The following is a 25,015-nucleotide window of genomic DNA, read 5'->3' on the forward strand; positions in this document are numbered from 1 at the left end:
TTCATAATGTTTTATTTAAAATTACTGTATTTTCCGCACCTAAGGCACTCTTAAAATCCTTACATTTTCTCCAAAAACGTCAGTGCGCCCTATAATCAGCTGCACCTTATGTATGAATTTTGTTGAGCTTACTGACCTTGAACCAACCATAACAAATCTGTCAAAATGAGCGCGACTTTGGCAGCGATGAAGCCGCTCCGCTTGACTGATTGTCGGACTGTTCAGACACATTAAAGTCGGCTCTTGGTTGGATACGGGTTGCAACGTCCGACCCCTTTAGCAATCATAATTCAACATCTAGTCCATGTTACCTTACTGTAATTAGACGTCAAGCCAACGTTAGGTTTTTATCTAACAAAATTTTCAAATCTATATCATAATCCAATTATGTTGGAATACAACGTTGTTCCAACCTCACACTAACTTCAGGTGTCCGCTATCGCTGGAGACAATGAACTAATCAGAACAGGATGTAATTCTATACTTGGCTCCACCATTGTTTTTGTTTTGTTATTCTGAGTTATCATGAGTTGAACAAAGTTCAACTTACCAAACTGTTTTGTTTCGATTTATACATGTTTTATCATGCGCCTTACAACCCGGTGCACCTTAGTATGAAAATAGATATATTGCGCCTTATAATGCTGTGCGCCTAATGGTCCGCAAAATACGGTATTTTATTTCTACCATTACAGGAATGTCCAGCAGCCGATATGAAGGAGCTGGCTAAATAAATTACAGACCTGGCACATGCATATAGGGACCTGCTTTTTTTCCCCTGAACTTCAGAGGAATTTCACCATCGCATGAATTGATGTTCAAAGAGAAACCCAATCAGTTTTAGTTCTGACACTTTAGACCTATAAAAAGGTAAAACAAGAAGTCCCGGCGCCCTTTACTGAAATACAGAGCATACAATGTCATGTACGGGTACGCTCCAGTAGCCAATTTCTCACACACAGGAAAAAGGTCACTTATTTACATATAAGTCAATATGCCACTTTCTCTATCTAGGGTAGCAGGGTGTTTCATCCAACTTGTTTATTCCCTCGCTTCCTTTCCGAGAAGGAATGACCAGCTTTCTTTGTATTGATGGCTCCTCAACCCGGTCCCACCTCACACACCTAGCTTAAATTTATTACTCATGTAGAGCCTGCAATTTAATCTTTCAATGAGGACCCATAAGAGGGACATAAAAACCTTTTCAACAAGACTTACACACGAGGCCCAACAAAGAAAGATTCCATCAACTGGCCATATGAAATTTACAAGCCTCACTTGCAATAGTGGGTTCCAGACTGTTAAATATGTTTCGGTTTAAATGCTCTGAATTTAGCTGTAAAGCTAAAACCTGAGGAGCCCCACATAAAAACAGCAAACCGGTCTACGCGGCGTGATGATGACAGCCGCTGCTGTAAACTACTTTAGTGGGACTGTCTGCAAGGCAGCCCAGCAGCTAATTAACTTCAACTCCAAAATCACAGGCTTCATAACTGAATTACTTAGCACTGAGCTGTGCAGATGTTTATTAGGTGACCTACAGCTAAGTGAGGATACGGCATGCAGATTCCAAGCAATGTGCAAAACAATAATCTTGTTGATTTTTCTTCAACATCCTTAAAAAGAAAAGTCCAATGCATAATGTTTTTTTCTGATACAATATTGGAGATTATTTGGCACATGTATATTTAACTGATTAAATTAACCTAAATTCTAGTACACAATTATTTCCCGATGAAAAGTAAACTTAGATGGAATAGCAGATTTGGATACTGTTACGTAAGCCAAAGTTGGAAGACTTTTTTTGTAAAATATTTTTCAATATACCTGTATGCAAAATAATTTGAAAGGATTACCCCCCTGGAGATTACACCTAAAAGATATGTCAGTGATCCAGCAGCACATTAGGACATGTTAGGAGGTTGAAAGGATTGAAAATTGTAATGTATGTTGATAAATGCTGCTAGCAATTTTGAAAAGAACAGATGAAGTGAAAGCTAATGATGCCATTTATCCATCCTGCCAAGGAAATATATTTCATATATTTTTGTCCTCATATCCTCCTGGGTAATGGACTTTCAAACTGGATCGCCTGAAACTTATGATCACCTTAATATTGCTTTCTACCATGGTGAATGTTTCGCACTAGTGGATTTACACCGCTGTGCAGTCCTGTTTTGATCCTATTAGAACATTGCACGGCAGATGTTTTATCTAACCATTGTGCTGCTTAATTGTGTATTTCATCTTAACAAAGGGTTACCCTTTAAAGTTCCAATCTAATAACAATTATGTTTTCACTTAAACCCGTAATTAGTTTTTATACAATGCAAGTCGGGATGCACTGATCCAGTATCAGACGTCACACATCAGCTGTATCGAAGCAAGAGTGGGAGGAAAAACTGAAAACCTTGGAATTAACTGGGTTTTTGTATAATTTGCCATAACATGTGACCTGATCTTCAACTCAAATCACATTAATAGACAAATATAGTGTGCTTGTGTTGATAATCAATTATAATTCCTCATGTCTTTATTAAGCACTCTTTTCCACCTGAACTTTGCATGCTGTGTGGGTGTGTTGGGATTTAAATGAAGATCACATTTTATGGCAAATGAATGCAGAAAACCAGTTAACAACTCAGAGCTCACATCCTTTTTCTTGCCACTGTGGCAATTCAGTACATTTTTTTTTTTGTATACGTCAGTGACGTGCGGTGAGATTCATGGATGGGGAGGCACTGACTTCATCAGTCAGATTTACAAGCATATGAACCCTCCAGAGCAACGTATTCACCATTTGAATGGCAGCAGTTAACTGGTTATGTTTAAAACCTCCCAGTGGCGAAACAACTCAGCACCATTTAAATGACAACGGGCACTACTGACAGCTTTAACTCTTAACACAACCACAGCGCAGATAGATATGTTTAAAAAAAAATCCACATCAATAACACAAGCACATTGCAATTTGGTGACACGGCGGAACACCACAAAAAATCATCATAAACACGCATAAACACAAACAAACTAGTGATAGACTATCACTATAACAAATATTAATAATAATGGGTCATTACTTACAATTACAGTTTGACTTTCCGGGCCTTCCGCTGGGCAAAGTCATTAATTAATTCCTGACAACAGTTCAACTCTCAAGCCTGAATTATGGTTCCGCGTTAAATCAACGCCGTAGGGTACGGCGTACGGCGCGCGTCGCCGCGTACCCTACGCCGTAATCTGCGTTGGTGTAACGCGGAACCATAAATCAGCCTCCTTAACTCCTTTCCTCTCCTCACTCGCCAACTCTTACGCAAATATGGGTTACACATGCGCACTGCACCGGCATCATCCGAGATCATCTATAAATTTAAATTTTTATTTAAACTAGATATATCTTTATAACCAGCCCATAACATTGATGTAAACACAAAAAAAAGTTTGCCACTGAAACCTCCTATCGTCATTCACATACAAATGCTTTACACATACAACCTGTAGCGCACAAAAAGCACATTTAATTAAAAAAAAGTTATTATGGTCTTACCTTTACTTATAAATGAAGTCCATGCGCGGCTCCTTCTGAACAAAAGCAGCGATGACCTGATTGTAGAACGCTTCCTTATCTTCCTACATCTTAAAAAGCCTCTCTGTCTCGATGGAGCAAACATTTTAGCTCCGGCGTTGGTCTTCCCCTAAGTATTACCTCATGCTTCGATTGAAAATCCAAATTGGAAAATCCCTTCAATTTAGAAATGTAATCCTCCATTCTGAAAGTAAGACCAGGCGAGAAGATAACGGATAACTGTAAACTTCTGCTTGTCACTTATTCTGCAGCAAGAGTCGCGCAAGAAGAATCCCCGAGTTCACCAGCGCCCCCTACCGTGAGGCAGGAGAAGTGCGTGCCTCCCCCGTGCCTATTTTCAGCTGTTTTATGATTGCGCCGGCACAAGAAGAAACCCATTACACACATATAGTTGCTGTTCATTACATAAATCAGCTTAACTATGGAAACCTATTTCATATAGCAAACGTGTTTGAAAATTTTAATAATGACATACAAAGAGACAGCGATCTGGTCGATCAGTACATGACATGGCAGCACGAGTGATTGCGCAATCCAAGGGGAGGCTCAGCGCTGCGCTGCCTCACCGCCCGTATCTTCTCAGCATTTGAACGGCAAATGTGAAAATTCGGGATTTTAAGGAAAAAAATAATCTAAAAATGGTGAAGTTAAATGGAAAATGACTTTATAGTACAAATCAATTGATAAATATAAAAAAATATAGGCTATATTTTTTTCATTTTACACTTTTTTTTTACACACGCCTCCTCTGACCGCACGTCACTGGTATACGTGATGTGTTAAACTTTGTTTTACAGTCAGGAAAGTAATGTAAAAGACAAGTTTAATGCCCTCAGTCTCATCCGTGACCTCAAATCAAATATTATATATATAAAAATATGAGAAAAATCCGGCAGTTTTAGCCAGCATTTAGCCGTGGAGTTTTAATTTAGATATGCAGCATCATCAGTCAAAGAGTGTCTAAAAAATAAATATTACGCTGGAGGAACTAGAGATGCACTGTGGGAAGGTGAAAGTTTCCCTTCTCTCCACTGCATCGTGGTGTTATTGGTTATTGGCTGGGTTGGTGTTAGTTGCTAAATAGACGTTGGGGGAGAGGGGCATGTAGGTGCACATGCAGTGACGTGTTTGCTACAGGACATTTCTTCAATCAGTCGCTGTTATAAACTCCAACCCTGACTGTGTGTTTACCACTATTTCATGTTCATTTACATCTGGTTTTCCATTGACATTTTTTTAGTTAAAACATACTTGTACTGGCGGGTTGATCCCCCTGGGCGGAGGTGCGCAGCGTGCCAGCTGTGGTTTGTAACCTGATCAAGAGTCGGAGGTGCAGGCCGTAGTGGCCAGGAGTGGTTAGTGTCGGGGTAATTGTTTTAAGGTGCATTTTGGGGAATAACAAAAGGGGAAACTTAATGGACGGTGTACAGTATATGTTGGAAATGATACATTTTCTCTTTCAATTATTTTCTAGGGGCGGTCTTAAAATTGGTTCATGTTAATTTAGTTTGTTTGAAATCCCCTTTCTGTGTTGGTTTGTCCTGATTGGAGCAAAATAAGGTTTGGCACTATTTAAGGGTGTCTGCACTTCAGTCTTGAGAGAGATCGAGAGAGAGAGAGGGGTGGGTAGGTGTGCTGGAGGAAAGACAGAACTCAAAGTGCAAACCTGTTAAGTCTGTTCTTCGTCTCCGAGACGTATACACTATTTGGAGACTGTGTGGCTTACTAGAAAACCATTTTTCCAGTAAAACCATTAAACCGCCACTTCCTCCTTCCAACTGTTCCCCACTAAGTTTGGGCTTATCATGTCCAGAAACGGAGCGACCACTCTGTGACTGGAGGCGGACTGGTATTGGTCAATACCTGAATATTGGGCTTTTTTGGTTTCGTTTTGTCTTTTTCCGTGAGTGAATGCACCATGTGTCCGTGAGAGTCTAGATTCTGACACTGAGAAATATCAGGAAGCTCACTGTTAAGCATGAGTTCTGTGTGAAAAATTGTTCCCCATAAGTACAGAATATCTGAAAACAGAAAGTTGTAAAGCCTATAAAAAATATAAAATAAAACCCTGGAGAAGGATCCGCAACCAAAACATTTAAGACAATAATACTTTGAGCATCCCCCAAGTTATAAAGCTAACAAAGGCTAAGAGACCAAAACTAAGCACAAAGCAAATCCCTTTTCAACTGCTTATTTCAATTATTTACATTAATGTTTACCAGTGAAAGTCAGTTGAAGAGGTTGTAATGATAGCAAACACTTTTATGTTTAAGTGCTAGAGCATGAAATCTGTTCCCATCTTAACCAAAGATTTTCAATTACAACAGCAGTTTTTATTTCTTTTTAGAATCAGTCGTGTCCCAAAATACACAGAGACGACACTGTTTTGCAGTTTGCATTTTTTTTAGATGATGCTTTGAAGTTTTGATCCAAATACAGCTGCATGTTTCCCCTAAAAGAGGTTCATTAGTTGAAGAGTAGGCAGCAGCAGCAGCAAATGTCAGCAAAACCTGAGCGGTTCCCAGATCCCCAGCCACTCCCCGTCCAGCTCCTCCACGGAGCTGCTACCAGCTGATAATGTTGATACCAGGTGCTAATAATGTAAAGCCACACTCTCATATCATCCATAAACGTTACAGTTCAATTATTGTTTTACAGAGACAGAAAGAGAATGATGCTTCCACTTGCATGAAAGTCTGGAACACTTTCATGTTTTCTGTCAGTGGGAGGAGACGTGGGTCGGGCAGCATCAACAATACTGCGTTTACATGCAGTCAATAACCCTTTTAAAACCTGAATATTGGCAATAACCTGAATTTGCACGGCCATGTAAACACCAATAACCCCTTTGAATAACCCGAATTTGCTCATATTCGGGTTTTTAAAAACCCGAATATGGGTCATATTCGGGTCTTTAAAAACCCGAATATGACCCCTGGGTTACTCCTTTTAAAACCCGAAAATTCGGTCATGTAAACGCCAAACGGAATATCCCCATCAAACGGAACATGAATTTGTTTTCTGCGCATGCTCTGTTCACAAGGAATCCTGGTCTTTTGAGTCCAGGAAGTTCTTATAAACACGGAGAAACACAAGACCACGCCACACTTTTGGAGTGAGGAGGACACTAATCATTTTATAAATGCAATGAAGGATATGAACATTCTGGCATTTGTAGACGGTAGAAAGTCCCGGGACAGCGAGATTTACAAGAAGGCGAGCGAAAAGTTGCGCGAAGCAGCATTTGTTTTGAATTTGGATACAGGAAGAAGAAGCGGAAATGACGGGAATTGCGTCATGATGTTCTCCGCCTGTTTGCTCACGCATGTAAATGGAATATTCCGAATGTTTCAGTAACCGGAATATTAGCAATAACCTGAATTTTGACTGCATGTAAACGTAGTCATTGATCCACCAAACCTTTTCAAATATACAGTTCACAAAAACAGACCATGTTTTGGTGTATCAATAAGTGCTGGAGATTAAGTTTAAAAATAGTTGTGTCCTATAATGTCCTATAAAGTTATTTGCAATGCAAAATAATCATCTAGGGGAAAACACATCTTATTAGTAGCTCAGATGAATGACCTAGGTGACATTAATATCCACAGCCAGAGTAATAAACTTGAGCCATTTATGAAGAGTGGAAGTATCCGTCTGGGTTTTGATGAATCGCTTCTTAACATCATTACAAGAGAAAACAACTCATTGACATGTATTGTCCCACATGCAAAAGTTCTTCATATCCATTTTCACACTTACGACACCACACACACACACAGTGGTTGAATATTTGCCAGCGTAACCTGCTGTGTCTCCCCCCTCCATCCTTATTACCTGACTGTGGAATGACACCATCCAGATAGGGAGCTCTGAGCTGTCAGCAGCTAAGAAATGACTCACAAGCCAATATCGATCAGCCATAATAAGCGTGCAGGATTTGACATAGTGTTTTCTTTCCATCAGCAGCTCACCAGTAGAAGCCACTACCCTCAACTACAGCGCTATGCAACCAGCAGTCATGATGTGGCAGGATATGGCACTGGTGTGAAAATACATGAACGCGAGGCCACCTGCAGCACAGTCACAGACTGGCACCATGTCATCACACGCCTGAGCTGGCAGGACTGACATGTCGACAGGATCTTGCTTGCAGACCTTGTAATGAGGAGAAGCGTTTCAATCACTTCAAAACAGCAGTAAGACGGAGATGCAAACAAACCCCTGATGGAAGCTGAATCCTTTGCGCTCTCTTTCAAAGCTATTGAAAATGTTGTACAAGTTTAAATTACATCACCCACATAGACACAGCAACATTTGAATTTCAAGAGCAGGAAGGACAAGTCGGCTCTACCTGCACGTGGGTTGTTTACGGATGCGTAAATGTTCTTGCCGGCGCAGGATTGCGGGACCCTTCACAGAACAATGTTGGCTGGCCATCAGAAAAGAGTTGCAGCTTTGATATTCATTCTTGAGGAGCTCCACATAATCCTGGCTGCAAAAATCCAATTACAGCCTTTTCTACAGAGGTTAGTTACGTTCAATGCTGAAATCTCTCAAATTAATCAATATGCGTGTTTACTGCATAGTCGGTGAGGGACCGTGTGCTGCAAATCCTGAGTGTAAGAAGGAAAACTACCATCTCTACGAGTCATGGATTCTCATTAAAGCACAAACACCATCATAACTCTGTTTCTCTTCCACACTGAGCATTAATGCCCCAGCTCCTACCAGGAGGTGAGTAGTTTTAGTCAGTGCAAGGGTTTTTTACATTGATAATAATGGGCTTGCCAATATTGACGGCACTACTGATTGGTTGGCTGATCACCTGCATCGTCTCAACTACTCCAGACTGAGCAAGATGACCTAAAGGTTAGCGGAAAAAGTTTTAACCATTAACGTGTCATCTCTGTCTTTGACAATGCATCCTGAAGAAATTAGGCTGCCGATAACTTCTGCTGGTCCGTGAAAAATATGTTTGACAAACCTCAGCTAAATTGTATACATATATACACATATAAAGCAAACACGAAACCTCAGAGTCGCGACTCGTAAAGCGAGAAAATCAAAGCACATAAATCAAACTAAACTATTCTGAATGATGTTTGAGGCTGTTATTAACTGGGATCTCATTTCATTTCCAGACACAGACCGCTCCTTTTTATAGGTGCCGTGTCACCGGCACCCTGACCAGAGCATCTAATTATGCTTATGGAGGAAAATGGAAGTGAAGGTCAACCTCATCATTCTGTCAGCAAACTCTGACGCCGTTATTCTGCACAAGCTGACTTGTTTCATGTCATTAGTGACATCATCGTCCCAATTCTGAACACGTTCATTGTTATGATGATTCATACAGTAGAGCTTATATTACACTAAAACGCTTATTTTGTATTTTCTTTAGCAAAATAACTACTGTTGCATTGTTAAGGCGGTCTAAGGCCTATTTTGTATCTGGTCTGCAGGGTGTTTTGAAGTTTTCAACAAAGCCATTGTCTCTCTCTTATTAATGAACCTTTTTTTATTTTTTATTTAATATAACCAATTACCATTGTTGGGATAATTACATTTTAATTAATAACAGTCAACCTTTATAATTAAAGAGGCAATGTCCCTTTTCATTTGGTATTGCATTTGCATTTCTTTTTTTTTTTCTCCATTTCTAATTGTGCAGTTCAGCATCGATGGGGCTCTCCTGGGTACCTGTGTTGAATTACCTGGAATTGTGAAAAATTAGTTTTTTTTCAATTCCAATATGCTAAAGAGGCTGGTTTTCTTCTCTCACAAATCAAAAATTATTGCATCTAAACTCCCCTTTAATTATAAGTGATAATGTATGCAGCAGTGCAGCCATGTACGCTCATTCAAACACCATTTCATTATTTGTGTTGCTGGGTTGTTTCAAGTTATTATTATCAATTTTAAATAAATTTGCTCTGATAAGTTTTAACACTGAAATCACTCATGTGTTTGTAGAAAAAAAAAAAAACCTATTTAGTTACAACATGTGGCCCTGTCCTGTTGTTCACTTTGCTCATCCACAGATGCTGCCACACACACACACACACACACACACACACACACACACACACACACACACACACACACACACACACACACACACACACACACACACACACACACACACACACACACCTGGATCACGACACTTACTTGAACATACTTTGACCCCTACAGTTCATTTAAATTGTGCCATAGTTCCAGTTTCTACTCAGAGCAACAACATGTTGTCCTTGGTTAGATCATTAAAAGTGGTAATATGTAACATTTACACCATATTTATATTTTGTGTGTACACACACACTCACACACCCCGACTAAAGAGCCCTCATTCGTCATGTTAACACAGATCCGCTGTGTTGACAAGTGACCAAAGTCCAACAAGCCTTGTAATATCTTCGTACCGTTAGAAGGGATATAAATCACTGTAGCGCTCTGTCTATTTTTATACTTTCACATGAAAGAGGATGTCACTCCGACTGCAGAACTATTCATCTAGTCAATCATGTCATCAGGTGTGGACGGAGCGTCCAGGCCGAGCTTGGCTGCTGCCTTGGTGGGGGGTTAATGGATGTGTAATCAGCAAAATGTCTGTTATACGGGAAAGACTCTCTGACTGCCAACAGACAGTGTGCATGCCAAATATCAGGAACATCGGGGAGTCCCCCCCTCCCAAGCTTACAGCCACTAAAGGAGCGAAGGCAACGACTTTTTCAAGACAAACTATTCTTCTTTCTAGCCCTGTTGCCTGTAGCATAGCAACTGCTGCGCAAACACGGGCTTCACCATTTCTTTACCCAGTCGTTGCCCAATTTGCATGTTTAACAAATCAGAACTGTTTTTCTTGCACTCAGTTGATTTCACACAAATAAGTTGTGTTTTGTGCACGGTTATGCCGAATGTGCTTTGGAGAATAGCTCCATTGCTGAATCACTGTTGGATTGTGTGGTACATGACTCCTAAATCCGGTTGGAAGATTGAGAAACCACCTGTGCTCTGGGAAAATCCTCCGCCTCACCACCGCCCTCTCCTCTCAGAAAATAGCACATCTGGTGTCAAACAGAAGGAGTCATTTCAAATATTCCCCCATGGAGATTAACTCTCAGTGAATAAAGGAATGAAATGTGAAGAAGTAACAATGTTTCTTCAAGAAAAAATATTGTGGATGCCTCGTTTTACGGTATATCAATTGTTGCATGAAAGCTTGACTGTACCACATTTCTACATTTGCTGTCGTTGACTTGGGAGGTCACTTTGCTCTCAGTTGTGTCTTACGCCTGACTGATGTTGCCCCAATTTGTTCTGGAGTTAAAAAAAGATAAAAAAAAAAAAAGAAGCTATCAAGGAACAGCATGATGAATGAAACAAAATAACAAAAAAATAAAAAAAAGACAACCGTCGCCCTGACCCAATACAAGCCCAGTCTTTGGAGACCTCCACGATCAATCACAGGACCTTTACAGTCACAGCTACAAATGTCATGGTTACAATGAAAAGAAATGTTGTGACTGTTGGACATTCATGTTACCTGCTCTGCTGCTTTCGTCTGCAAATTCATCAACTTGCCTTATTTAAATGGTCAGGCATTTCTTTCACATTTGGCGTGTAACCAAATTTGAATTATACAGCAGCACTCCGATTTTTGGCTTTGGAACTAAATCTATACCACGGTTTTGAGGTAAGAGGCTATCGAAAAGCAGCTGGTGCCAAACCACCGTTCAGGTGCCATTGAACCACGGAAGAAAGAGACTCAACGAGTGGAAAACACTGACAAAGGCCAAGAAAAACCCCAGACACACTTGAACCAGCATGACATTCCTGTTGATTGCAGTTGCTAATTTAAAAAAGGCACTGGAAGCACCAATGAATGATCAAAAAGGACCATGCTTATCTCAAACACATCAGTCAAACTATGAAAAACTGTTGTGTCCATGAGCTGTCATACAAACACATTTATAGGGTTGGATATGACTTTTTATTTCATTTTCAAGATTAACGGTATTACTCTTAACCGCCACCTTTTTATTTTTCGGAATAAATGTGTTGTCTTTTCTGCTCAAAAAGATCAGGCTCTTCTTTTAGGTTGGAAAAAAAGGAAAGCTCAATAATTTGGGCTTCGATGACAGTTGCAGTGTAGACGTGTCAGAGCCTTCAACACTAAGAAAATCTTATGCAATCCAAAACATCAGCTCTGCAACAGATACTGCAGATAGTTTTCTGACAATGGTCTCAAAAACAATTGATTAAGCTCCATTAGGAACAGAGAGTACAGGCTTTTCCATATTTTTTTTTCTCCATGTAATACACTATGAATGTATGATGCAATAAGATAAGCAATTATAAACTGTGCCATCATACTGTTTGGTGCAGATCATCCACGCTGAACAAAACCTAATGCAGAAGTTCTTGTGTGTATGGTTGATATCTGCCAAGCAACGTTCTAATTTAATTACTATATAAATCAATCTGGATGCCATTCCTGCAACACAGTTATAATATTCTGCCACTAACCACATCCCTGGCAGGTTGGGAGTCAAAGAAATGACAAGACTTTCAAACATTTCAGAAATAAAAGGCTTTTCACTGGTATTTATATCATTGCGATGGGAGCACAAAACGCAAGAGATAATCTGATGTTGCAGAAGATTATGGGATTGAAACGGAAAACAAGATGGACGATAAATGAACGCAAGTTGCAAAACAGATATTCTTGCTGCGAGACCCCCCCCCCCCCCCCCCCCATTGTTATCAGAATAAAACACAATAAGATGCATGAGGCAAATTAAACGAGAGGATGCTACGCAGCACACATGGAAACACACGCAGACCAAGACAGTGGCAAAGATGCTGGCACAAAAGCTTCAACCCACACAGCAAAGACAAAAAAGTATGAGCAGGTTAGAAAAGAAAAATCAAGCAAACAATCTAAAAAATAAAAAAGAAGCAATTTCAAGACATATTTGAGAAGCACTCTTTATCTGTACGGAACATGATAAATAACTGAGTCAATCATCTGCCTGTTAACATCAAATATTTACAATCCCTGCACTATAGCTAAGATTTAAAAGTCAGAGAAATCAATAAATCACATCTTCAGCTAAGTTTTTAAAGTCTTCAAGTTTAAACCCAGTGGCTCCGAGTTGATTAATAAATGACTGGACCAGATTCACTTACTACAGAAACTGCAGTAAAGGCATTTCCCTCCTTTTTAATGATGGCTAATGATGACCAAAACTCTGTAACTGAAATCAACCAAATCCATCCATTCCTGATTAACTTTATAACAAACCGTAAAAGGCAGAAAACTCATATTTCCAACCAGTAAGCAACAGGTGGGTCAAACCTGTGATACAAACACGGCAGGAAGATGCCAGAATGGGCAAATACAACAATATGTAGCCATTCCCAAGTTGTTTTTATCCATTTCCAGCCAAGCCAAGCAAGTATCCATGCACACATGCAAAATCAGTAGGGAGATGTGCACGCTTGAAGAGAACTGCATGTACTGAAAACTACTTTAATATTGAATAATATTTGTGATTATCTAACGCATACTATTTATGAAAAACAATATTCAGAATACAGAATGACCAAAAATCCCTGTAAAAGCACATACAACTTAAAAATTTAAAAAACCTTCACGAGAAAATAACTTAATTTTCAAAACTAATTATAAAAACACTGATTGTATTTTATTGAGTGAACGTTAAATTCATTTTTGCAGTTTCCTTAAGCAACTGTAAAAAGGCAGAAGAATGCTGCGGGTAGTTTATCAAAATGAGAGAGAAAATTAAAGCCGTGGAAAACGAGATGACATAGACCTGGACTTACCTTTTGTAGTCAGAGTTGGCTCCTTGTGTTTCCATCACCTGCGCAGCTCCATGTCTGTCCAAAGTGGACACTTGGAATATCTTCAGCATCCTCTCAAGTCCACGTCAAAGCACTCGTCTTCACACGACAGCTCTGGGCCTCTTTGTCCTTGTTAAAACACCTTTAGGAGGATCCATCCATGATTATTTATTAACATATTCCAGTTCAACGCCACAGTGTTAAGTTTACATCAGCATGACAATGGAAACTTAACTGGTGGAAAGAAACAGTGAAGTGAAAACTTATGTAGTCCACAGTTGAAATTAATAAGACAAATCCCAACTCCATGTCCCACAATGCATCTTGATTTTGTTACCTGTAGGCCATCACAATGCCGTCTCCCCACTGGATAGCTTTATTTCACAACAAAAAAGTCCAGGAAAAGAAAAAACCTATGTAAGGGAAGACAGTTGGGACTGCATACATGTTTGTAACCTGCTTATTGGACTGAGAAAAATACACTTTGTGTTGGTGCTGCAACACCAAACAAGGAGCAAAGTGTGCTAAATGTTTCCACTGAGAAAAGCAACAAAAATGAAAAAACAGCAGAATTGTCTGTCATGTGCTGAAAACTACTTTAATATTGAACAATATTTGTGATTATCTAACACACACTACTTATGAAAAACAATATTCAGAAAACAGAATGACCAAAAATCCCTGTAAAAGCACATACGACTTCAAAAAAAAGGAGAAATAACTTAATTTTCAAAACTAATTATAAAACACTATTTTATCGAGTGAACGTTAAATTCATTTTTGCAGTTTTTTTCAAGCAACTGTAAAAAGGCAGAGGAATTTTTTTATTTTATTTAAAAGGCAGAGGAATGCCGGTGGCATTTATCAAGATGAGAGAGAAAATTAAAGCTGTGGAAAACGAGATGACATAGACCTGGACTTACCTTTTGTAGTCAGAGTTGGCTCCTTGTGTTTCCATCACCTGCACAGCTCCATGTCTGTCCAAAGTGGACACTTAGAATATCTTCAGCATCCTCTCAAGTCCACGTCAAAGCGCTCGTCTTCACACGACAGCTCTGGGCCTCTTTGTCCTTGTTAAAACACCTTTAGGAGGATCCATCCATGATTATTCATTAACATATTCCAGTTCAACGCCACAGCGTTAAGTTTACATCAGCTTGACAAAGGAAACTTAACTGGCGGAAAGAAACAGAGAAGTGAAAACTTGTGTAGTCCACAGGTGGAATTGATTAGACAAATCCCAACTCCATGTCCCACAATGCATCTTGATTTTGTTACCTGTAGGCTTTCACAACGCCGTCTCCCCACTGGATGGCTTTATTTCTAATTTAGCTGTTTTCTGTCAGAGTTTGGTGGTTGAGTTCTGTATTTGAAACAAAAAAGTCCAAGAAAAGAAAAATGTATGTAAGGGAAGACAGTTTACAAACCGATTTTAGTTTTTTTTTATGTACATATCTACTACTTTTTATGCGCATATCTACTAATTACTTTTATTTACATTAGTACTCTGGAAGCACAAGACTTAACCCAACATTTAGTGATAAGAAAAGTACAAAACCTAAATCTGAATTATTATTTGTTCACCTGGAACTGCGTCTATGCATGTGATTTCTTGATTCTCACTTTAATTCTTAATCAAAATTAGATTATCGTTTTCACTCTAAAAATGCCGAATTGGCTGTTCGGTTACAGGGTTGCACTATAGACATGTTGTAATGAAATATAAAATGGCCTAAAGCATTTTTATTATTTCAATTTGGGACACATGAAAAAACATAAGCCTGTAATTAATTATCATGAAAATTAGGAGACCTTCTGGAGTAAATGAAACAGCTCAAGCATGACTGGGAAGCAGTTTTCTGTCGCCTTAGGCTACTGTTGACTCACCAACTATTTTTTCTTTTTATATCATTTTTTTCTCAAAGCACTTTCAGCTAGTTTACCAGTCAGGCTTCCTTGCCTTTGAACTCAAGGCCACTATCCCCACTTTCTCCCTGTGAGGACTGACTGGTTTCAACTTTAGCGGATCCCTTATTGCAGTGTCTCGTCGGTTGTCCAAATGTATCACTAATACGAATCTTGACAAGGTTCAGTCGGTGGCAACAAATTGCTGTGTCCCAGTGTTTGTTGGTTTATTTTTCCATTTCTGTGGGCTTAAATTGAACCGAAAGACACACACCAAATCAAGAAGGTCCTCATACTGAACCGAGACGAAGCTCGGGCGCTAGTTCAGGCTGGCGATCTCGAGGAGTGTTAATGTGTCACCCGCATGGTGAATTCAATGACTTGATGTAGTTCATAGATCTATATAAGAAAGAAGAGATACTTGTCTTCTGAAGCCAAGCATCCTGCCGCTCTTAAAGCAAAGCCCAAAAACCAGTAGGCACCTAATAAATGATGATGTTTGTAACCCAGATGCCAAAATTGATGTTTTATGATAATTAAAGCATTTGACAGACTGAAACCAAAAACTGCAGCTACTTTGTACCACATCTATTTGGGGTTTATTTTAAATCCCACATTACTACAAAAATGTAAATATACACCGAATATATATATATATATATATATATATATATATATATATATATATATATATATATATTTATTTTATATTTATATATATATATATATTATATACATCAGTGCTAATGAATAGTAGTTTTATTCATGGAGATGAAGAAATAAACCAAGCACTGAAGCAGAGCTCCGACTCAGCTGACTTTGGGCAATATGTTTTGTTTGTTTTATGATGTATACATATATATATATATATATATATATATATATATATATATATATATTATATATATATATATATATATATATATATATATATTTGTGTCATCTATATATCTTAACAGGATACAAGTGGATACATTTGAAATCTAAACTAACTCAAAATATAATATTTGAAAAATCTGGTTTGTGCAGCAATATTACGTCACTCACTTTCTTTGTACACACATTAAATAATCCACAGTAGAAATATTTTGTGGTGTAGTTATAATCCCACATTATTCATGTACTAAAAATAATCCTCATTTATTTGAAGAGCAATACGCAAGGCACCGTGGGTGACAGCATTATAACGGCATGCTATGCTTTTATGAACATGGCAGTTTGGTCTGAATCACCAATCGCTCAATGTGTTTGAACTGAAATCTGCCAAAAATCTACAGCCGCATCTCATATTCCTTTTTCACCCCCACAGCTGGTGCCGCCATATTAGTAACTCATGTGTCATTGTGTGTCCATTCTGACGTTAGACTTTGTGGAAATGAAAAGTGCCTTTGAAGAAACGTTAAGACTTAAAAGTGCCAAAGGGAAGTGGGGATAGGCAACAGCAGACCTCCCTGACCCTGAGCAGGACAAAGACGGTATTGATTATCTCTGGATCGATGATAAATGCTTGAGTTTTCTCTTGACAAATCAGACTCAAAGTAATCACATTTTTAAACACTAATCTCGTCTGTAATTGCATGATTGTCCACTGGTGTTTTTAAACTTGTGTCAACAATTTAGTCATAGCTGCAAGGTATAGCCACAAAATCCCCAGCTACTTAAAAAGAAAAAAAAAAAAAATCATAGCTTGGAGTCAGATTAGGCAAATGGAGGGGAGTGTAGCCTTTAAAACAATTAAAACCGGCCAAAACTCTTACTGCAAACTCTTACTGATGGATAAAAAAAACAAAACATATTGCCCAAAGTCGGCTGAGTTGGAGCTCTGCTTCAATGCTTGGTTTATTTCTTCATCTCCATGAATAAAACTACTATTCATTAGCGCTGATGGAAATAGCATATCAGTGACAAGAGGGCTAAAAGATCTATAGCCTGCCATGTTCAGGATCACAGTGCATTGCATTACAGCCTGTAAATATTTCAAAGGTTTTGAATAGTGTAGCGGCTTCCTGTGACAAAATAAACATAACTATGTCAACAGGGTTTCTACCCCCAGCCCAGAAATTGTTTGTCTTGTACAAAGAGAGCTGGTCATAGATCTGTATTAACAGAGATGTTTTCTGGCGGGAGCTGTGATATTTTTTGCTCGCGGTCCTCCAGCTGTAAGGCTTTCGCAGTCAGGAAAGGGTATTAAAAACTCCTCTTGTGATAAACGGCTATTTACCTCATGTCTTTACACTCTGATCCTTGCCTCTGAGTTTAATTCCCATCTACCATCTCAAACGAGAGATTTTTTTTTTTTTGAATTGTGCTCAAAAAGCAATGGTTCAACGATGCTGAAGGGTTGTCATTGTAGCGTAATTGCACTGAACAAACACATTATTTATGAAAGATTTATGCTCATTTATCTATGAAATGTTCTGAAAGCAGAATAGTTTTTATCCTGAGTTACTGTTTTGCAGATCTTTGCAGGGAACTGAATGTGCCGTTTGATGTGCAGTCAGTTTCCTTGACTGTCTTTGTGAAATAGTCATCCGTGACAGCTATTCCCCAATGTTTTCAGTGAATCATTATCTGTGCCAATGTTTGCACTCAACCTGTCTTTCCTTTCCTCTTTTTTTTTCCATGCAGCTCCACACTGACCTCGATAAGGGGGACAGTTTGGTGAAGTACACCCTCTCCGGGGATGGGGCTGGCTCCATTTTCACAATTGACCAAACAACAGGGGACATCCATGCCTTAAGGAGCCTTGACAGAGAGGAGAAGCCTTACTATACCCTCCGCGCCCAGGCTGTGGACATGAACACCAATATCCCCCTGGAGCCTGAATCTGAATTTGTTATCAAGGTTCAAGATATCAATGACAACGAGCCAAAGTTCCTAGAGGGACCGTACACAGCCAGTGTTCCTGAGATGTCTCCAGTGGGTGAGTGACCGTCCAGAGTTATGAAACTATTTTCCCTGCACTGAAAAAAAATCCTCCTCCAACAAGGGAGTGCATGCAGGTTCATTTTCAGGAGCAGCTTGGGTGCAACCAAAGGGGCCTGGCTGTTCTTCCTAACAGATTCTGACATTTCAGAGCTCCATTTTATTCTCCATGCGCCCTGAGTATATTTCACAGCTTTGTCGTTACACATTCCCCCCAGGGAGGACAGATCAAGGTAATTCGCTGGAAGAATAGTTCCTCTTGATGTGAATAGCAATGAAGCCCTCAAAACCTTAAATTCAGGCGTTCTCGAGAGGAGAAAAAAAAAAAAAAAACTGCAGTGCAGCTTCAGTGAGCCCGTTAAATCAAAAGCTGCACTGTACTGTTTACTGTAAGAGAGAGGCTTTCAAGTGCATAAAGAAAAATATCATACATGAAAGCAAAGTGCAGAGAAGAACTAGAAACACCACCCAGAGCCACTCGATTACATGACTGACGTATCATCATGATCACATTTGCCTTTCTTCAGATGAATCTACCAAACTATCAGAAGTTTACGTTCATCTTTTTCAGGACATATGCTTTCTCTTCATATTATTATGAAGGACTTGAGGCAGGGCAGTCCACAAAAGCAGTTTTAAAGCCCAGCCTATTCGCATTCCTGGGGGAATCAAACACTGACATTTTGTCAAAGCCAGTGAAATCTCGGAGAAATGCACGGAAGGCCGTGATATTTCACTGTGAGGACAGCAACATGCAGCAGCAGTGGTCATCTTAGATAAAAGGACTTTAGTTAATTTATTTTATTGCAGATTTGGTTATGTACTATATCAAAATAGCACAGGAAAAGGCCATAATGTACTTCTGGAGGACACAGGTTCAAGCCCCCGAATGGCAAACAAGATGATCCACCTAGGGCAAGACCCTTAACCCTAATTGCTCCCCGGGTGAAATGCTGTGTTTATTCTCTCAGATGTAAGTCACTTTGGATAAAAGCGTCTGCTAAATGGTAGTAGTAGTAATGTATTTTCATAAAAATGAAATAGTAATGAAAAAAGAATTAACAAAAGAAACTTTCTGCTATCATCATTTATGTATTTATGCAACTCCTTCAAGATATCTTGCAGCTGTGTTCACAGGCTTCATTGTAAAGATGTGATAGGTCAACCTTTTGCTGGATTTTCAGGATTTTTTTTAACCTCCCTGAAAGTGGGGAGTTATTAAAGGTAGGGTAAGTGATTTTTTTTGGAGGATGTGACATGCGTGTATATTTGAATAAAATATCAACAAAACACAGACTAATGTCCTCCCTCGCTCTCCTTCCAATGCTACTCGAGAAAACACGCACCCTCATGGCTTTGAAGCCACCTCCTGTCAGTGATCGGTTGGAGCAAAGTTTGTTCTGGATCAAGGGACAGGCACGCCAGTTTATGGAGCCAGGGCTGTGTACCATGACAGCTTGGTACTCTCAACATGACACAGAGTGATGGAAGTGATTGTTTCAGAGGAAAAGGACTACATTTGTTCTGTTTTGACATGACAGTCAGTCGTAATGACAACAGGCCATGGACAGATTCCAAAATAAAGTAGTACAAAAGTCACAGGAAGATTGTATTCTAATTGGATAGTCCGAAAAACTGGATTAAGGCTTTAATGTGAACATAGCCTGTATCTCCACCCGGTATACCATCTTGTAGCATATGTTATTTCTGTGAAAACAGCGAAACAAAAACATGTGACACCAGAAGATGCACATCTTCACAGAAGAGGATACTATGTGAAGAGAGCTGTAAAGATACAGCATGTTTGAAAGGTTGTGGTTGGACTATTTTATGCTATTTTGACCAAAGTTTGACAAAATTATTACGTTTGAACTTCAGAAAATTGCGTCAACTTTTCAAAAAAGAGTCTCCGGTATGTTAGTCAAAGCCTCAAGATGAAACATTATAGCTGAAATGTCCCAAATAATACCACATCTCTCTATATAAGTGACCAAAAGCCTTTTTGTGGTAGAAAATTGGGTTATTTTGTGTGATGGAATCAAGATGGACCTCCGTTTGTAGGAAAGATAAACGCAAATAGTGTGGTGGGTAGAACTGTTCCCTTACAGCAAGAAAATATCTCGTAATTCCTGGCTTCCTTTCACATTACAAGGTGGATTGATGACCATAATTTGACTTGACTATCTGGAAGTGAATGTAAGGATGTGTTGTGGGAAAAAATATCTAGGAAAAAAATATGCATAGTTTTAGTATTATAATAGTATCTTGTCTCTGTGTGATAGACAGGCAATATGTTCAGTTTTCCCTTCCTCTCAGCAGTGATAGGCTCCACCACGGGCATGAAGCTGAAGGTTTGATAAGCATTTATATTGGCAAGTCTTGTCTGGTCATTGAGTCCAGTGGCTTCTCCATCTCTCTTGTTGTCAGCAGAGCAAAATAAAACCTTAAAGATATGACGCTGAACATAAATATGCAAGACCAACTGGTAAATACAACAAATATATGGCAGAGCATGCAGTAAAATCACTCCATAATCCCTTGTTGTCAGCAAACAGCTTATCCCCAAATCATTTAAAGAATGAGACAGATTTAAAATACTATTGAAAAGATTTGTAATTAAATGTCTTAGGCGCAATCAATTTGTTGATTTTTATTTTTATTTTTTTGTAACCGCCTGTCTTTAAACTTACATTTTAGGTTGTTAAATCCCAGATTCGTGCATGAGTGTGTATAGAAATCCTTCTCCAATCCGATAAGTATTTAAACTGTTAATTCTTATCTTCTCCACCTCAAGTTTAAGAGTAAAAATATCTTATATTGTGTATTGTTCTGCGTTAATTGGCTCCCTTAACACTAACAGTACACTCATTTATTAAAAAAACTGTAGTATCTCATGGAGTTATAACTTTTTTAAGTAGCTAAAAATGTGAAAACTATTGATTCAGTCATGTTTCCAGTTCAGCTTTTGGATTTCCATAATAATCCAAGTAAAATTTATTTAACTCGTTTGTTGCTCTGTGCTTATATAAAGGCTGTTACCTTTGTTGACTGACTGAGAATGCGTAGGAGTCAGTTGCTTGAAGCCTTTCAAACTTTCACCACATCTGAGCTCTGGCTGCTGGGAATCTCCTCTTTTTGCTTGAGCAGAAAAGGTGTTTATGTGTTATCTCTCGTGTTGTACTGTATACACGTTTAACACGACGCAATCCTTCTCAGGTATTTCTATTGAGAAAGGATTGACACGCTAATCTTTCTCCACCTAATGTTTTAATTCCACTCTTAACGCCAGCGCAGACCGAAAAAGCCTACGGAACATACAAGTTTGTTGCTGCCAACCAAAGACTCTGGCAATGCCAACCCTTTAGTGTAATCAAGACGCGCTGACCAAACATCCCACACATCCTGCGACTTTTTTTTCTTTTTACGCAGGGTATTCTTAAGTCGTCCGGGTGTGGTGATCTTACTGCGCAGTTGTCTTTCTGGAGGAACCTCAGCTTGTGTTATTGTGTTAAAAATCACTAACTTTTAATCTACTCTGCTGAATTTAAACACATCCTACAAAGATTGACTTAACGAAAGAGGTGTTTTTACTGCTGGGCAGTAAAAGGAGATGAGTCAAACCTCCAACAAATAATTATTCTGTCCCCCGTACTGCAGGGGTTTGGACGACTGCCATCTTAATTCTATCCCTGCCATACTCCTTTGTTTTCTTAATGGGTGCCTTGTTCAATAAATGGTTGCACAAGACATTTTTATAAAAAACTATTTATCTTCTTCTTTTAATAATAGCTGCTTTGTAATGCAGCGACTGGGCAAATCTAAACATGCAACAGGAAACGGCTCTCCCACACTTTATTTCTCCTCTATACTCGTCCTCATCACATCCCATCAGGCTCTTTTACTGTTCAGTATTAGCTTTCTCACTGGTGATTCCACATTCATTAGTGTCAGGTGAGATCGTCTGGTAAGCTGATGAACTTCAAAGAGTTTGGATTTTAGTCTCATGGGGAAACTGATTAACATAACATCAATATGTCTTCCCACTCTTTTCCACAGGGACATACGTGACGCAGGTAACAGCGACTGATGCAGATGACCCCACCTATGGAAACAGCGCCAGAGTGGTGTATAGTATTCTCCATGGCCAACCTTACTTCTCCGTCGACCCCAAAACAGGTACACAAATCATTTTGTTTTATTGATTATAAATTTGGAGGGTTTAAAATTCATACACGTAACATATTCGATTCATTTTAAATAAATATGCAAATTAATTCAAGTCCCAAGAGCCAGTTTTGTCAGCTGGGTCAGAAAGCTGAGGCCCACCCCTTCAGCCAATAGTTACACCACACTCCACCTAAGTTATACAGTCCCTCCATGGCCCCACAGGAGGGTGAAGCCAAGTTTCCCTCCATGGGTTAAGCCATCATGGTACTTGTGACTGAGTTCCTTTTGACTTGTTGATAGCATTTGTTTGAATAGGTCTCAGTATCACCCAACACCAACTTGTGTAGGGAGATCTTGCCAGGGGCAACTGTTCTCAACAACATACTGTACCATCTCGGACCAGTCGTGCACACAAACCTGTCCACCATGCTATTGTAGTAGTTCAAGGAGTACAAGTGGTTGAAGTGGGTTTCCTGCAGATTGGCTGAACTTTCCCTTGGGGATAACGATAAGGTTTTATCTAAGGGCTAGAGAAGGTGCTTAGGCTGCAACCCCTGCAACCCGAAGTTGAATAAGCAATTGATTGTGAATGGGTGGATAGACAAAGATTATTCACAAGACATAGATTTCATCATGGCAGTTACAGACAGAAAAGACTGCAAGAAGATTAACAAATCTATATGTCCAAGACCAATGTATGAGTTATTTCTCATGTAGCAAACAATGCATTGGAGGGAATGCCCTAGTTTAAGCAATTAAGAATTCAGTTTATTTCTATAGCACCAATTCACATGTTATCTGAAAGCACTTTACTCAAAAACTATGCATTCCATTTCAATGCATTGTAATTATTCCCAATTATTATGAAATTATATTCCAAGTAAATCTAATTGGCTATAATCCATTCATAATCCAGTTCATTCGAGTTCAAGCCAAGTCAAATGCATGCCAATCCATTAAAGAACAGCCAATTAACTCAATAGATTGCACATATTTTTCAGTTTTATTCAGTCCGTAATCCCGAGCAGGCATGATGTGATACTGTAGAGGAAAAACATCCTAACGGGAGCACAAATCCAGCAGATCCAGACAAATACTCTAATCTGGACAAATACTACTACAAAATTTGAAAAAATATAACTTGTCCATCCCTTGCTGTCCTTCTCCGCCGTGCTTCAGTTCTGCAATACCTCCAAAGCCCCGCTCCTTCCCAATCCTTCTGCAGAAAAAGCCAGAGAAGCCGTATGCATACACATTAAAGGTAGGGTCAAGTCCCTGACTGGCTGGAGCAATCTTTCTTGTAGTTTGGCTGGACAGGCAGCCCAACCCTGTTGTTTTGAGTTTAAGATAGTTAGCGAGTGTTTAGGGGGTAGGCATAAAAATTGTGTGGAATGAATCACATTCCTTTTCAATGTGATGAGAAGCTCCCAGGATGAGTGTCCAGGAGGAAAGGTGATGAAGTAAAAAGCATGTCCCAGTCACGTAGCATTTTCAGTTAAACAAAAGATTTTCTTATTCAAAACCATCAAGCATTAAAACAGTTCCCAACTTCTTTTTGTCTTACTCATTTTCCTCGAAGCCCTGGACTTAAATACCTTTATTTCTTCATAGTTGAGTATCATTTCAGCTTTGATGCAGTCACAAACCCCATGGATTCAATCTTACATCATAAAGATAGTGTGCAGCCGGCAGGGTAAAGATGGAAAAATATCCAACCAGGCTTATTTGGACTTCTAAAGCATCTTCTTCATATGGACTATTTGGGACTCCTTCAAGTTACAAATTGGACATTTCATGGGTCATGGGTGAAAGCATGAAAACACCCTTATCCGAATACACAACTTTGGAATATAGACTGTTCCAATGTTGTGTGACCGTATAAGAATGATAAGGGCTTAGAGTTGATCCCTGAGGCTCATAACAAACAAATTTGCCAAAAGAGGACACACGTTTTCCTGTGAAGGCTCAGAAGTATTCAACAAACATGGAATAACATATCATTTGCATCTGACAAAGCTCCTACATCAGGCAACACTTTGATCAAATATTAACCAAAAATTACATTATTGCAATAAGACATTGCAAAAGAGAGCAATCTAGAAAAAATAACTGCCAATTATATAATTGTTATTATATAACTGAAGTGAAGTTGTTTGGAAAGTATTAGCTACCTACTTGGAATGGCAGAAGGTCACTCCAGTGGATCTAATGAATCATAATGGCAAACATTGCCATAAATGTATTGAATCTTTGATGCATGGATGCTGACTATCCAGTACTGAAAAGGTGATGGCTTAAATTCACATCAATAAACGACAATTACCACAATAACATTGACAGCATTGGTTATTTAAATCGTATTTATGAATGTACTCTATCAAGTGGATGGTGTCAAAGACAGGTAGGGGGAAGGAGAGGAAGCATGGTAAATGACTGCTCTAAATCTGGAATAACGTCATGCTGCCAATGTTTGATGGTAGTGTGTTGCCCTTGGCTTACTATCTGGGACATTTCAAAGCATAGGAAAATAGGTCTGTACATATCACACAGGCAGATACGCTA

The 25,015-nt window shown here is 39.1% G+C and overlaps 1 protein-coding gene across 2 annotated transcripts in view; it reads left to right on the forward strand.

Annotated features, from left to right (window-relative positions):
- LOC133423642 (cadherin-12-like) overlaps positions 1 to 25,015 on the forward strand; it is a 149,467-nt gene that overhangs the window by 61,760 nt on the left and 62,692 nt on the right. For both annotated transcript variants that reach the window (XM_061713906.1, XM_061713907.1), the window contains exons 3-4: positions 17,990 to 18,284; positions 22,343 to 22,462. In XM_061713906.1, the coding sequence (XP_061569890.1) occupies positions 17,990 to 18,284; positions 22,343 to 22,462 (415 nt within the window). The remainder of the gene's footprint in view (positions 1 to 17,989; positions 18,285 to 22,342; positions 22,463 to 25,015) is intronic.

This window comes from Cololabis saira, chromosome 22, assembly GCF_033807715.1.
Source record: "Cololabis saira isolate AMF1-May2022 chromosome 22, fColSai1.1, whole genome shotgun sequence".
NCBI classification, from domain to species: domain Eukaryota; kingdom Metazoa; phylum Chordata; class Actinopteri; order Beloniformes; family Belonidae; genus Cololabis; species Cololabis saira.